This window comes from Ochlerotatus camptorhynchus, unplaced genomic scaffold (assembly GCF_037179485.1).
Source record: "Ochlerotatus camptorhynchus isolate MF236.1 unplaced genomic scaffold, CSIRO-AGI_Acam_v1.1 ptg000074l, whole genome shotgun sequence".
Lineage (NCBI taxonomy): Eukaryota > Metazoa > Arthropoda > Insecta > Diptera > Culicidae > Ochlerotatus > Ochlerotatus camptorhynchus.
Window position 1 is genome coordinate 173,355 of NW_027040564.1, and position 17,256 is coordinate 190,610.

General features: G+C 39.8%; 1 protein-coding gene across 1 annotated transcript; it reads left to right on the top strand.

The window, feature by feature from the left end:
* The first annotated feature begins 7,155 nt into the window (after positions 1-7,155).
* Positions 7,156-8,943, top strand: LOC135697553 (uncharacterized). The gene is made up of 4 exons (XM_065217314.1): positions 7,156-7,352; positions 7,414-7,502; positions 7,567-7,744; positions 7,838-8,943. Exons 1-4 carry the CDS (start codon positions 7,214-7,216, stop codon positions 7,927-7,929), a joined length of 498 nt encoding a protein of 165 aa, XP_065073386.1. The 5' UTR covers positions 7,156-7,213; the 3' UTR covers positions 7,930-8,943.
* Positions 8,944-17,256: the final 8,313 nt, after the last annotated feature.

The window sequence follows — 17,256 nt, forward strand, 5'->3', positions numbered from 1 at the left end:
TGATGATGATGATGATGATGATGATGATGATGATGATGATGATGATGATGATAATGATGATGATGATAATGATGCTGATGATAATGATGCTGATGATGATGATGATGATGATGATGATAATGCTGGCTCTCTTCAGGTCGCTTGTAGTACGACTAGCTGTCTTCTTGTTGTTAAACTGCTCACTTAGTTTAATTCTTTGTGGCGTGGTGTAGTGTGAATTTGCTCATATGCTGCCGGAACAACCTTTCTTTGGCAGTACCGCGCCACAAGATCACTGGAAATGCCTTTGTGACACAGTATTCTCCCTTAGGAAATGGTTCCTTGAGCCACTTTTTGTAGGCCTTTCCTATCTTCAACTTTTCCACTTGAATGTCGATTTCTTTGTTCTTGATTATCTCTTTGTCAGATTGTCACTTTTGGCGCAACGGCCCACTTGGCTTTAACAAGCCCAAATGTTCGAAACTATCTGACCTTTGTCAGATTTTGCGTTTCGGCGCAACGGCCCACTTAAACCGCCAACTTGCAGTTCTTTGCAGTCAGATAACGACTGACTGCTATTTGGCTTAACGCCACACTATTTGGCACAAAGGCCCATTGGAACCGCCAACTTGCGGTTCTTTACAGTCAGATTTCGACTGACTGGAAGTTCACGGGCTCAAAACGTCGGAAAACGTCCTCGAAGATTCCTCTCTGGAGCCACCTTCTCCGGTTAGGGAGAGTCTTTCGCTTACTAGGTCAGACACTGTTTCTCGATTCTAAGAGCTACTTTTTTCTCCGGTTAACGAGAGAAGTTTTCACTTCCAAGTCAAGAGTTCTTCTAGGAGCTACTTTTTTCTCCGGTTAAGGAGAAAAGTTTTCTTTTCTAGGCCGAAAGTTCTTTCGGATTCAAAAAGAGAAGAATCTGGAGTAACCTACGAAACTTAATTTTATTCAACAAAATTGTAAAAAGTGATCTTACGGCTACGTGTTGCATTAGCAACTTATAATTATGTAAAACTTTTACATGATTTGTCCAGGGTTTAACATATCCCTTTCAATACCGAACTTTAACCTAATTTGCCTATTCTAATTAGCTAAGATTCCGATCGCCCTTGAAGGGGTAAATTTCTGTTGTTTAGACCTATATACTATGCCCTCTCAGATCTGGGATTTCTCAGATATCTTGTAAGTTTATTTATTTTTGTAACTCAGATCTGATATGGCTCTACAAATTAGAAAGTGACATTTGTAACGTTTAAACATTATAATTATATCCTTCGTTAAGGATAAACAGAGAGGGAAAGCTAAACTAAACTAGATGCGCAAGCATGCCATGCATGGGCGTGTTTATTCCACTTGAACGCAGAAATGTTCCTAAGTAAATACTGCAGTTAGATTATGTAAAACGAGCTCTCGCTCCTTTTGCCCTACTTTTCATTTCATATTCTTGGCCTTGGTATCAACGTCAGCTAGGGCTATGCAAACGAGATGCAACTATGTGGTTATCTTATGGTTTTGGTTTTAAATTAATTGGCTCGCGGTAACACATGTTGATGAAATAAGTGACCAAATAGTGGCTTATAGTTGTAAAAATAGTGACTAAAAAGTGACCTAAGAGTAGAAAAGTAGTCGTTATGATGGCACACCAAATAAATGTTTGTTGTTTTAGACTTATTCAATAAGTATCTCATAAACACTGATGTATGTAAGATATGAACCTTTAAAGCGAAAGATTCAATAGAAAGTTTATGGCCAAACCTACGGTATTAGTCTGGATGCCTACTAACTGCAAAAACTTGGAAAACAGCGAATCCTAAGGAAATTTTTTTTTTCTCAAGATACCTGGAAGTCTCAGAGAATTTAATAATTTTCTTACTAAGGATATTTATAAGAAATGAATAAATTTTAAAATATCAGCATTTATTTTTTTTATTTTCATTAACACTTTGCACTTTACAGATGCACAGTGGATAAATCTTCAGTATGGGGGAGAGGTAGCTCATCGATTCTTCCGGTTCGCCTCCTAGCATCGTGCTATAAGGTACCAGGCGATAACCAGGATAGTTGATCGATAGCTCGATGACGTCATTTCGTTGGCGTCTGCAATGGGAAATTATCATAGCAGGCGTTGACGATGGGACGTTGTCGAGTTGTGGAATAGCAACTATCGTGGTAACTCACCGATTACCTGTCGATCTGCCAAATTTTGAAAGACGTCTGCATTGAATTGTCTCATATAATAATATTCCGCCCGCTATATCACAAGAAATTGCGAGTAGCTGAGTGGAATTGAGATAAGTTAAGCATTGGGTACAGGACCAAGTCTCCCCTGGGTGGTGCCAGAAGATGAGCGCAATAGAATCATCAAGTTGCCATAAGGCACGGAATGAGACTATTGCATGGCTGGGTAGTCAAAGTCTTCCATGCGTTAGTCATTTCAGGTGGATTAGAACAGGTTTAGGTTTAGGGTGGGCGTTGGCCAGATTTGGATTTTTCAGATATAATCCTAAATAGGACCTAGATTATTTAATACACTAGTAACCTCAACTTCTGTCACAATGTTTCATTGTGACTAATCAACACTCAATGGGTAAAATATCAAATTTGCGGTAAATTTAAAAAAAGGGAACTTGGAGTTTAGAGCGCACTGCCCACTGAACGATTCTGAAGCCTGACCAAGTGAGTGTCAAGTTTCATTTTGCATTTGCATATAATTGTAAGTTTAGGTTTGCTTTTGTAATTGTAAGATAGATAGTTCGCCTCAATTGAAACATTGATTTGTATAAACTTGACGAATCATACCTCTAAAATAGTAGTAGTTACAGTGCCGCATTATCTAACAACCACTGCCTGCAACTAATGTTGGAGGGGTCGGCAGGGCTGATTACGGATCAAAACTAACATAACTCTAACACTGAAATGATCCCGAAACTAACGCTCATTCATTGCACTTTGAGTCATAAAGTAGCTTTATTTATTTTCCTACTAATCTATCTACACACTTAGTTTTTTCTACCTAACTCGGCTGTGCGGGTCTCGGCGGGGAGGGTTCCGCTGAGATCTCGGCGGGAGTGACATTTGATTGCCGAGTCTCGGATAATGCCTTTTCTAATAATCTGCCTACGTTTCTTTTCTTTGTTATCTACTTTATCCCCTGTTTTGGCTGAAAGTTACTCTAATAAAGAAAAAAAAATCCCCTTTTTATTTTTCTGCTCTTCTTTTCTTTTGTTTTGTTTGTTTACATATAACTAATACTAATATCTCCTCGTTTTCTCTCTAATTTGTCTACTATGTCCCACCATCACGATTAGGTACACGGTACATGGTACACGCTCATATACACTCCCAAAATAGTATGCCGCAAGTAAGAATATCACAGAGGCAACTAAAGATCCAGAAAAAAAAACCGATAACGCTGAAGATAATGAGATGTGGTGATTTATATGACGTACCCCTGCGTGACGAATTTTTGCAGTAAATGGCATATTTGAGAAAAAATACACCAGTTAGTTATTCTAGCAATGAATTTTGTGCGATTTATTTTCTTTCGCAACATATGGAAGTTGTAAGTAAATTTATTCAAAAAAATTGCCTTCCCTTTCGACGACTGTAGTTAGACGCTTCCGGAAACTGCAGTATGCACGTTTTAAAATGTTTCGATCCATAGATGTCATCACTGCCTTGATTTTAGCTTTTAGCGACTTAAGTGTGGTGTGAGGGGTTCTATTGGTATCCCGTTGGACGACGCCCTATACAAAATAATCCAACGGATTGATATCGGGACTGCTTGGGGGCCAAATTTCTTCCTCCCAAATTTACGAAATATTTTCCGTAAGCCATTTCTGTGCTTTATTAGCAGTATGAGCAGGTGCTCCGTCTTATCACTTTCCCAAGCCTTTTTTAATATTATACACTGTTCTTTCAGACACATTTACCGACCGAATTATTTCTTTCATGCATACTCCGGCGCGCAACAAAGCGACAACGGCTGACAGGTTGCTCTCTTGTTTCGACATCTTTACGTTTACTCAACATTGTTTGTTTAAATCTTACACCTAACAGTATAAGCTATCCAGTGCTGCCAAATATATCTAAATAATGATGCACAAGCATGAGAAATTACTATTTGAAATTTACTGCAAAAATTCGTCACGCACCCTGTATAGTATTATTTACGTGAGGTGACCCAAATCCAAACGATCACTAATCAAAATAATAGACTTATCTTTTTTTCAGCAGGTGTAATTTCGTATAGTTCTGTTTCTCTCTTTTCAGCAAAACAACAACAAAAAAACCGCTATAACTCTTCACAGCAAAAAAATTATTTTGATATCACATCAAAGTGGATGCACTACAATCATGTCGAAAATTTCATGTAATTTTTATGACCACATAAATAAACAAATGCAGTAAAAGCAGCGTAATGTCAGTTCATGCATTGTATTAATGATAATTTTGTCCTTTTTAGCAAGTAATATTACACCATATTTTCGACATGATTGTAGTGCATCCACTTTGACGTGATATCAAAATTATTTTTTTGCTGTGTTCTCCATTCTTTTAATCTCCTACTATCCCCTATAAATGTATCGGAAACTAGTGGGACTGTCTGTGCAAACAGAAACAGGCCTGCTAGTGGAAGAAGGTCGTTATGCTATACGGTCTAGCATAGGCCTACGGCCAGGTTTCAGTAGGTACACACTCGCTTAACGGCAGATTAGTTTACAGTGGTCGACCAGGGTGTGTGCTGATAAATTACAAAATTACAATTACATCATTATTTCATACATCAGCTTGAATTACGTTGATCAATATTACATTTTTTTTGCTGTGCACTACACCACCGGAGCCAGCAAAGTTCAACAATCCATCGTTGCTTATGCCTTTGTTGTCGTTTGGAACCAGTTTTGCGAGGTAGGCGACGATTGTGCGTGTTTCTCGCGTAACTTTTGAAAAGGGCCTATTTATAGCCTGAACAATACGTAAAGAGCAAATTGAAACATTGAACGTCGCGTGAAAGTGGAACTTAATGAAGGCCTAAGTACTTTTTCGTAGTTTTTAGTTTTCGGATTTGAAAGATCGTCGGTTACAGTGGCCTGCTTACTGAGCAGAAAAACGCGGTCCCAGGTCCTTACATATCAAAGAAATTTATGCTAAAATCGCTTGTGTATCGTGTATTTTGCGAAACTCGTTGTTGTCGTTGGTTCCGGGTTTGAATGGATACAAAAATTTGAGCAACGGTATTATGTGATATGAGGGACTCGGTGGCCTTAGAGCAACCGTTTTTGCTTACTGAGCTGAACATCATGAGTCTAATCTCAGGCCCACCCACATTCAAGATTCGTCAATCGTTTTATTTGTTAATATGACTACATGGTAATAACAGCAACTCGGTGATTAAAAAGGTGCTCGTTTGCCTAGTGGCAAACGTTTTTGCTTACTGAGCAGAAGACCGTGGGTTAAGTCCCAAGCTCCTTAGCGTTATATGATCGTTACGACATCAATTCAGCTTATCGTTTACCAAAACAAACACTGCTGCGAACCCAACCCTCTTATCCAACATCCCAGTGATTCCTCGCGGAAGTGCAGAGGTGTTCTCGGCTTCCATCAAAGCGAGTGTCATGTCAACACAATCCTTCCCATTCCTTTCTTGAGCTTTGTTCGGGCACGGCCGGCGCTGGTATTGCCTAATTTAAGATCACCAGTTTTTACACATTGAGGATGATTGCTAGTCCCAAGCATCGTCTATTGGTTCTCTGTGTAATTACAGCTGATCTGGCAATAACAGAGTAGCAACCGTGGGCGGTCAATCAAGCTCAAGCTCAAGCTCATGCTCAAGCTGAAATGTAATGCAATTTTGTTTGATCGAAAAGGCATTGGAAACATATATCATTTTCAAGTGCACGTAAATTGAAAGGGCTGAACTTTCGATCATCGAGCTGTAGTAAGCGGTGCCGGTGGTGTAGTGGTAAGCGTGACTGCCTCTCACTCCAAGGGGCCTGAGTTCAATCCCAGTCGACGCCGTCGAGATTTTATGAGGTATAAAATCTATGATCACGGGAAGTTAAGCCGTTGGTCCCCGGTCCATGAGTTTTGATGGGTCGATAGGTAGGGTCAGGTGTGGGAGTTGTCTTCCTGGCATTGGTATGTTCTAGAAACGATGCTAAGAAGAGAGTTCCGTAAACTCTCGCTTACACGCCACACTAATGTAAATACCCACACCCACACGTCACATAAAAGGTCGGAATAAATGTGTTAGAAAATGTGAATATTCCTGTGTTTTCATACTTTGTATCGCGTCCCTTTGGTCACCCGGTAGTAAGCTGACTATAAGACCTACTTCGAAGAGTCTCTTGCTACTGCTGAGTTGTCGGGTTAACTGTTGGGCATCAGCTAGTTACAGTGTCAATATCCTTAAGTTTAACTTTAGTCCAAGAGTAATGTTTTTTTTTGCTATCTGAGGTCTTAATTTTTTTTATTTGAAGTTGTTTAAAGGCTTAAATTTTGAAACGTTCAGCAATGGGAAAACTGGCCTAGCCTTAACATCTTGAAAATTGTCTCTTGTGATTTAAAAAAAAATCTATGCCCGCACATTTAGATTTTTTGCCGAGATGGGCACCACCGAGCAGCTCGGCCATCTATTTTGCTGGATCTCTGTGAAAAATTTGCCGAAATTCAGTTAACAAACGGGAATTTTGCCGAGATCTCGACTAACAAACATAAATTTTGCTGAGATCTCAGTAAAAATAAATGCCGAGGCTGCTCGGTGGTGCCAATCTCGGCGGAAAGGTTGAAAATAGTGACTGATTACAAGAAAAAGTGACTTTAGTGACTTGGCCTTGAAAAAGGAGAATGGCTTGAAAAAAGTGACCAAGTCACTAAAAGTGAGTCGCTACCAGCCCGGTAAATGGTCCATGCATTAAACATAATAGATCCAGGTCGTGAAAGTGTGTGGATTACACTTCCATGATACCCACAGGCAGGCTAGTCAATGAATTTCATTCATTCATTCGTTCATTCATCTCCATCACACGTTAACGTTATTGCATTCTAACAAAAATCAACAACATCATCCCGTGTTGCAACATCGAACAAAAACATTGCAATAAACTGAACTCGTGGCAGTTCGTTCTTTACTCGTTCAGTCGTTCAGTCGTTCAGTCGTTCATAGTTCGCTTGGCGGTTCGTTTTGCTCTTCACATTTGAAAGTTTTTGATCAATTCCAGCGCGGAAAATGGACGTTAAATCATTTCGGATAATCGGTTTGGTGTATGTCGTGTTTTGCTGGATGTTTTCCGCTCTTGGAGCCGTATACTCATTCCTTCACCTAGTCGTTGGAAAACCTTTCTGGGCCAATATCTTGTCCTACGATGGTAAATCAAGCACTACAAGTGGCTACAGTCGATAAGGATTTTAATTGTTTTAATTTTGCAGACGCTATCAACACTGCGATTGTCGCCTGCTTATTCGTATTCACACTGTCCTCGTTTTTTGTCGCATTCGTGAAAGAAGGAATCGATGAGGTAAGTTACGAAATTCTTCTGCGATTAAAGGAAGATCTAATGAAATTCCTGCTTTGCTCACCAGGGAAAGGCTTCCTTTATCCGAATATACCGGGTTTTCGTGATACTTCGAAACCTCGCACTGTCCGCTTTGTGGACCTACCAGTACGCTATGCTGGAGGAAGCACGAATTCATGGAGACGCCTCGTCGAAAGTGAGGAATGGTGACTATATCACCCTCGGGCTGTTTGTTGGAGCCATAGGTGAGATAATTTTGGGATTTTTGAATTAGTGATGGAATGCATTTGCTGTAAACATACTTATTTCTTCTGGGAATCGATTGCTACTCGTATTAGTCATCACCGGTTTGGAGCTGTGGATTCTTAACGGTATTCAGTGGTTAACGGAGCAGAAACTCGTCGAAGAGGAGTGCACTGAGGCGGCGTAGAATCGTGTTTGCTAATAGGGAATTCTGTTATCTAGTTACCCAGGGTTCCTTCGACTCAGTTCGCTGTAAAAAAAAAGGATTTTCGGTATGATGAAATCACTGATTGTGATCTTCTGAAATTGAAATTGACAGGTTTTATATGAGAAACACATATTATAAAACCGCTTCTTAAAATTTAAAAGTACAAAATATCATCTTGGAATCTTTTGATTTAATAATTGAGTAAAAGTCTCCATCATCAAATTCCACGGGTGTCCCCCGAAAGTGGCGAAAGTTTTACGGTATGTAGAGTTTCGAAAAATCGTCGATTTCTCTTCAAACCTTGCTTGTAGTGGTGAGAAAAATACTTAATTTTATTCTTTTTTAGTAATAGTGACATTATACAGAAATAATGTTTCGGACAAATAGCACCATTATTGATATTTTTAATAGTGGATTTCACCATACATTCTAAAGTCGACTTTCCACAAGCCCATACGTTCATAGGCGGCTCGCCCTCTGGTGGTGAGTACTGTCAGAAGCAGCATGAAGCACCTAATTCCGAAACATATATTTTTCTAGCGGAGTGAGTGGAAGCAACCCTGTAGTTGATTATCTTTAACTTAAACGCTCACCAGACTAAGCAGCTACAACATGTTATAAGCCTATATTGATGACTCTGTAGTATGAACGTGGTATTAGATATCATATCTTGATGGACCCTACTGCGATCCCATACACTTATTTTAAAATGTACCGGTGTAAAATGTAAATGGTACCGCTGTACCATCGGGTTCCATCAATATCGTGTTGGATGTAGATTGTAATTATTTTCCAAAAGATGGTTCCAAAATTGATGAACGATGGTTTAATTCATCACATAGTAATCGTACTATTGAACGCAATAGATCGTATTTGAGTTAACATTTTTTTTTTAAATATTCATAGTAATCCTATGATAATGAGCATGCCATGCTCGGGGTAATAACTTTTTTTTTCTATAAATAATTTATTTAATAAGGTTAAAAAGTCCAAAAGAACTCTACGGAGCCGAGAAACAGTGAATAATATAGTAATAAAAATAATATTCATGAAAAACAAAAGTTCTTCTTATTTTTCCTAGAAGGTTCTGGGAAGTTTCAGAATCGAGCAAGGTAACGTGATCCATCATGTTTGAAAGCATCAGAAGCAGAGTTACATTTTCCTCGTGTGTGCAAAAATGTGCTGCCGAGACTCTCAACAAACCGTCTCCCGTCGCAACGAAAACAACATGTGACGAGAGAGAAAGAGACACGCGAGAATAAGATACGAGGGAGAAACAAATGCGATACCCAAAAATCCTGGCGTGCGCGAGGCTCGCGCTGATCTCATGTGCCTCATCTCATGTGCTACGATTAATGCTAGAACAGCAGAAGGTGTAGGAAAACGAAACACAGGCTGTTGAAACTTGGTTGCTTTGACCGACATTTCATATGCGTTACCACAAACCATTCCTATATTAGAGGAAAGGTAGCATATCAAGACCAACAATTGAAAAGGCCGCAACTACATTTTGTAAACAAACCTTGAAAGGCCATTTTCTCGCGAACCGAAGTCCGCCAAGGCAAATCAACATAATGAACAGACAGGGGAATTTCTCCTCTACTAGATTGTGGTTTAGGATTGCGAATGTAGGTTTCGGTTCCCGAGAAAATGGCCTTACAAGGTTTATTTACAAAATGGAGTTGAGGTCATTTCAATTGTTACTCTTCATATGTTTGCAGTACTTTTATTCTTGAAGTCCTCTAATAGCCAAAGCCATTCATTTGCCGGTCAATTAGAATATTCTTTGTTAATTTTTTTCCGGTTCAACACTTAAATGCACTTGCATGACTAACATCTTTTGACACGTTATTTTCAAAATATGTAATGGATAAAAATTCTACAAAAAGTGTATTGTTTAGAGCGGGGATTTGACTGTTGCAAGACGTTCAAAAATATTCAACGTAATTTAACCAGGCATCGGCAACACAACTGGTTAGAAGGAATGTTACGTAATTTGAATAGATTATATCGGAATGCTACGGATGCAGCAATGTTATGAGAAGTCAATGGGTGAAAGAATTTTTTGTAGATTTTTTTTAACTCAGATGAGCATGTAGACCAGTGCAGTGATATATTTACCATTCCAATTATTAAATCTACCGACCTTTTGGATCGTTTTTTGGTTGGTTCTGAGTCAACTATTCATAGACGTTAAGGTCCATTGCTCTGTGGCTTTCGATGGCATCGTAATCGCTAAGAAGAAATAACCTCTTCGGTTCGATAATGGGCGACCTTGCCTTTGTATACCAACAGTGAGTATTGGGACCAATTCCACAAAGCGACCACCAAGCGCCACCATCTCGCTACAACAAACGGTTGACCAGAAAGTCGTACAGCCATCGCTACAACCTTCAACAGACCAACCAATCAAATCATCATGTTGCCACCAGAATCGGCGCAGCACCGGAATATGATTCACTAAAGTTGATCAATCCATTTGAAAAAAATATGATATTCAAAAACTTCAGCACATTCTTAAGTCATCCTTTTTTTTAGCAACTCTCCAATTCAGATCAGAAGAACATCAGCCAATGCTGGTATTTTAATACTTCTTTGCTGTCTAGGGGGCATATCTGAAAGAATATCTTGTTACTTATGCATCGTTTCCTGAACATCTACAAAATTTCCATAAGTTTTAGAAAATTTACTCAAATTTCAAAAATTCTTGAAATAAAAAGAATCGTCCAAAATCTTCATCATCAGGAAGTTCATTGAGCTTTTTAAGATTTCTGACAAACCGCTATGAAGTTCCCTAAACTGAAACGAAGATCTCTGAAGTCGTCTATCTCTAAGAAATTCCCTGAACTTTTTCAAAATGCCCTGTACTTCTATGAAGTCTACGAAATTTCCTGAATTTGTGCGGAATTATCCGAACTATTTCGAGGCCACGAGATTTCATCAAAGTGCTCTGAAGTTATAAAAAAGGTCACTGAATAATAAAGAGGTTCCCTGACATCAAACAATTAACTTCTACGGAGATTCCTCAGCTTGTATAAAGTTGCCACTTCTACGAAGTTTTATGCACTTTGAACTATTTGAACTTCAAATAATTTCACAAAAATTTGGCTCATGATTTATCTGCATTTGTCTTAATGCATAAAACAAAATATAAAAATAATACCAAAGAAACATTCAAAATTAGGACAGTGTTCCAGTGAAAACAGTTAAGCAAAAGCCCGAGTAGCACACTTTCATCGCAATAAGCTACAGCAACTTGTTTACGACTGAAATAAGACGTATATAATTTCTACAATTGATTTGTGACAAGCGTGCTACTAGGGAGAGTTACCGAAGTAGTTCGATGAAACTCTACGAAGTTCACTGAAGTTCGGTTAGCTTCTACAAAGTAAGGTGAGCTTAAAAAAATCTACAATTACAATATCTTTAAAAAGTTCCCTGAAGATCCGCGAATTTTCTTGCATAACTACAACATTCCTTGCAACTAGGATAGCAGTTCGTACTGTGGGGTAGTGACTGTAGGTGCATTGTAAGACTGCACCAGTAAATAAACATAGGAAGTGGTAGAGGTGCTGCATGAAGAGGTGGTGATAATGGACGTGTCCGCAGGAGACCGATAAAGCATGCAAAAACGAAGCCCTGCATCCTCGGCAGAAATGGTTTGCGGATCTGTCGAGATTCATTAAACTATGTCTACGCAAAATTACAATTAATTTTACCCAAAGGATCAAAAGTTAGAGCAATTTTATTGTGTGTGTGTGTGTGGATTTTAAACGGTATACCCTTTAATAGATGGGACGTACACAGCATGCTTTTTATTCTAAATATATTTGAACAGTTCTCAAATGTAAGTACATTTTTGAATTAACTAGTGATGTTATCGGCTACAGCTTGAAAGGCTAAAAATACTGCTGGATGCAGTAACTCGAATCAATTTCAATAACGAAGATATTGTTTTAAAGGGCCCTCCGAACTATTGGTTCGCTGCCAGCTGCAAAGTATCTTTTCATAATATAATGGTTTCACTTTGATCCACCAAGCTCAATCGGGTCCAAATCAGGCTGATCAATCTCCCAAATATTGTGCAAATTTGATGGCGAACTCATTCTGCACTGGCTCTTTGAAGTTTATATGGGAATTACTATAAGAAAAGTTGTCCATCGAAGCCCCCCCCCCCTTACGTGAAATTTTCCCAACTACAACTTTGTTGAAAACCAGTTTTCAATTGAATGTCAAGAAAATTAGTTATTAATTAATTTCCAAGTTGATAACTTTCTGGTAGGATTGATCGGCTGCTTTCAGGGCAATACTGCATCTTGTCCAGGGCTTCTGTCTGTCCTTTTTTTCATGAGCAGTCAACATAACCATTCATTCAATTTCAAGCTGTCCTTTGTGTGCGGTACTTCGTATACCATCCGTTGCTCCACGCTACTTTTCGCATTCATAATTCCAAATGCACAGCGTAACGAATAGGTAGAAAAATCAGTATTTGCTCCCTCTCGTAAAAAATCCTCTCTCGTTTAGTCACTCTGTTTCGTTTTGATTTTTTTCCACATTTTCATTTCGGTCAAGTTCCCTTTGTCGTTTGCTGTAGTGAATGACTGCAAAAAAAAAATCAGTTCTACGGCAGTCACCTCTACCGCAGGTAGTGTTTGCAAACTTTTTTTTTACCCTTCTTACAAAGAAGGGTATAGATATCACTTGAAAAACCGACTATCGATCCGAGGCCCGGAGGGCCGAGTGTCATATACCATTCGACTCAGCTCGACGAGATCGGAACATGTCTGTGTGTGTGTGTGTGTGTACGTGTGTATGTGTGTATGTGTGTGTGTATGTAACGAAATGAGTGCGCTCACGTTTCTCAGCAACCGCTCAACCGATTTGGACAAACTCGGCGCCAAATGATAGGTCTTGGGGTCCCAAGTTTTGGAATCGGTGAACTGGTTCCGGAGATATGGCCGGAATAAGATCCGGTGAATATGGGTATTCACGGTGGATTTAACGGAAAACGTATCAAACCCATCATATACCATTCGACTCAGCTCGACGAGATCGGAACATGTCTGTGTGTGTGTGTGTGTGTGTGTGTGTGTGTGTGTGTGTGTGTGTGTGTGTGTGTGTGTGTGTGTGTGTGTGTGTGTGAGTGTGTGTGTGTGAGTGTGTGTGTGTGTGTGTGTGTGTGCGCGCGTGTGTGTGTGTGTGTGTGTGTGTGTGTGTGTGTGTGTGTGTGTGTGTGTGTGTGTGTGTACGTGTGTATGTGCATATGTGTGTATGTGTGTGTGTATGTAACGAAATGAATGCGCTCACGTTTCTCAGCAATCGCTCAACCGATTTGGACAAACTCGGCGCCAAATGATAGGTCTTGGGGTCCCATTGAACGGTTCTGGAATCGGTGGACCGGTTCCGGAGATATGGCCGGAATAAGATTCGGTGAATATGGGCCTTCACGCTGGATTTAACGGAAAACGTATTAAAACCATCATGCGACACATCAAATTACTACAGAATTCAAAAATAAGATCAATGCAAGTCGTGTTAAGTGTTCCAGACCACATTGGACACACTTGGACATGTTCCGGGTACCCCGGGGAAGTTGCTTGAATATGAATTGATAAGGTGATTGGTAGCCTCACCAAATAGACTACACCCGGATATATTCCGGGTACCCCCAGGCAGTGGCGTAGCGTCACTGGATGACACGGGGGTGGGGGGCTTGGTCACTGATAATGACAATAAAATAAATAAACTTGAATAAGTAAGAAGGGTCTGTTCACACCATAGGTGGATAAATTCGGGTTTTTTTTTCCTTTGGTTTGTTTTTTCCGTCGATCTTGTTTTCCGTGCTGAGCACCAATGCTACCGACGTGCCAGGAAGGCAGCTCCCACACCTGGACCCTACACCTATCGACCCATCAACTCATGAACCGGGGACCAACGGCTTTACTTCCCATCCGAAGGAAGGCGTGATCAGAGATGTTATGCCTCAGAACATCCCGGCGGCGCCGACTGGGATTGAACCCAGGCCTGCTGGGGTGAGAGGTAATTACGCTTACCACTACACCACCGGCGCCGTTATTTGCAAACTTAGCAGTGTGGTTTTTAATAAGAAACTGGTTGAAATTGGAAAGAAAATCGCAGGCAAGAGGAAGTTTCGTGATTTGGCGAAGGATTTCGTTGTGCAAAATTACGTGGGTGTGTGGTGTAGGTTGAGTGGTGATGAAAGTTGTAAATATTTCCAGAAGAATTTTGATGCGGGAAATTTTGTGCGTAATTTTCGCAGTACACATTTCGCGTAGGCCAAGGAAAGAGTTTTTTTTAAGGAGGGTGAGGAAGTGGAAGCAAAATCGAAGAAAATGAAAAAAAAAACGTCCGTGGCTATTAATGAACAAATCATTGTCGATTCGTGCGTGAAGCTTGTGGCTGTGAGGAATATGCCTTTGTCTTCGATTGACTGGCCCAAAATGCGTGCGATTCTTGACGCGCTAGCTAGTGCGTTAGGTACCAGTTTTTCATCGGGGAAAACCAAGAAATACATTAACATCGATGCTGATAGAATTCAGAGATGAGAGGAAAGTTAATTTCACTGAAGATCGACTCTGCATCGCGACATGCTCGTCATATTTTGGGGATTAACGTGCAATTTGAGAATGAAGACCAAATCGTCATAAGAACCCTTGGTAAGAAATATATTTTTGTTCAACCGTAGTCCCTCAACAAATTGGATGGTGTTGTGCTAGTGGTCACCACTATTTCATCGCTGTTTTTCCTGTCTCCGCTGTTTTCCAATTGATTGAAGGAAAGCGCAGAAAAAGCGGTGAGCAGATAGTATCACTCTTAATTATAAATATAAGGTGCGGTTCCATTGCAGCATACCTCACTTCAGCTTTTTTAATTAAACTTGTGATGCGTATAACAGAAATTTTTCCAATATTCCGAAGTAGTGCTTCACCCTACAACCTTGTTTCTAAGATCATTCGTTCTCAAGCTATGTACTCTTATAGCATGTGATGTTCTGAAAACCTCGAAAAGTTGAACTGAAATTCGCTGAGATAAACTCTATTTTTTCCTTCCATCTAATATAAACTCTACCCAAGGGCAACATTTTATTAAATTTTGATACTCTGATACCCTTTAGCCCACTCGCAAAGGAAATAAACGTAACATTTCACTAACCACCCTTTATTAGCACAAACCTGTAAGATAATAAAGAAATGACCCCAGTTCGAATTCTTTACCGTTTTTTCCCTCAAATTCGATACATTTTTTACGCTAGAGATTGCTGGTTTGCCTAAACAACAGACAGAAAATGTTCATAAATTATATTTAGCAAATCCACGACTAACCATACAAGGGTGTTTAAAAATATAGATTTTGCTCTACCCTGCTCAATTGATTACAATTTTTGAGTATTCTCCAGAAATTTGAACCCATTTGGTTGCGATCTCATACTGCTCTTTAATTTTTATAAGGAAATTATTACGAGAAAATTTGAGAAAGTTCTATCAAAAAGTAGTCTCCAAATTTTACATAAGAAAAGATAGTAGGCATACCCGTATATCATTTTGGAAAAAGGCTAAAACGAAGAAAATAAATCAAAATCTTTTTTTTTTCCTTGTAATTGCCATATAAACCTCGAAGAGCTATTGTAGTATGAAATTACAAACCAGTCAGGTCAAACTCAAACGCAAAAGAATAATCTGGACGGACCTGCTTTGGTGGAGGTGGAGCAAAATCTGCAAAATCATTGCAGGGGTTTCTTTCCAAACACTTCTATGGCCACTAGAGGCCCTACGGGCACCAACTCCGGGACAATCCATCGGATGATCACAAAATTATGATAAACAGTCTCCTGCTGTAAATTCATGAATTTTGATACCCATATTGTAGCGGTTTCTTCCCAAACACTTCTATGGCCACTAGAGGCCCTACGGGAACCTGCGCCGGAATGGCCGTTCCGGGGAGAAACCTTAAACTGGTCCTCAAGTAAGCTGAAATTGTTTCTTGAAGGAGATTCTACTTTGATATCGATTCCTTCAAAATTCTAGCAAAAGGCAAGAAAATGCTTAGTTCTGAAACAATCCGGATTTCTTAGAACCAGACTATTCCAAATGGACATTGTTGGCAATGTCCAGAAAGAACCCAAATTTCTGAATCCTATGGTGCCAAAAGATTCAAAATCGGTCAAATTTGGCCGTAATAGCAACCAGAGACTTTAAATATTAAAAATTAGATCGATTTGTTTGAAAACAGCCGAGTTATAGCGGTGAATATAAAATATTTCCTACCGCGTCTATCGAGAGACTCGTACAGCATAGCTCACCATTGGAAAAGAGAAATGAAAACAAAATACGCAGCATACTCCCGGTCATTCTGCAGCTTCAACTTTCAACATGCACGATAAGCGGGAGAATGAATGAATTGAAAAATCGGCTTCCACCGAGCTGCTGCAGCAAACAGCACACAAGCAATCGACAAAAGGCAGAACGACTGCGCCATTTTGCCAGTCAAACCAACGTGCTTGCTTTGCACATTGAATGCAGAAAACGTACGCGATCACGCAGTCACAGTCGATATGCGATCCCCTTTCAAGCCCTGATCTTGTCTTTATGACATAATAGCCTGGATTGTTTGTCCCATTATGTCCTATTATAGCTAATTATCCTAAAATTTAATTTTTAAATTCCCACATAAACTACAAAGGGTCAAGTGCAGAATGAGTTCGCATCGTAATGTGATCAAATTTTGTGAGAATGATCAGGAGCTGATTTGAAATTGTTTGAACTTGGTGGAACAAAATCAATATTTTGAACGATGGAAATTCCGTGCGGCATGGATCGGTAACAAATATCCCCGCCGGTAATTGGTTCGTAAACTTCCACTCGAAATACTTCTACAAAACCGCAATTTCTCAACGCTCAAAAACTGAATAACAACTGATTCAAATCAATCAGCTGTACCAGCAACACGAGAATGTGACAGGACTACTCGATCAACAGTTCTCCGTGGTTTTCTTTATCACCAACCAGCCACTTTAAGCATGCACGCAGGACGCAGGACGCTGTCGATCTCCCTGGAGCTCGCCGAGCTTAGCTCATGAGACACAGCACATGTGACACGAATAAGGCACGTAGGAACAAAAAAGAGACGCGAAATAATTCGTCTCGAAATTTACCAGGCACCTAACATCTGATAGAAAGTGTGTCTCTATCACGCGGGATGGATGCACGTGTACATTAACTCTGATCAGAAGAGATGTTGTTATCTGCGTTGTTTGCTTCTTTTGTCTTCGCGTGTGCTCCCGGAACA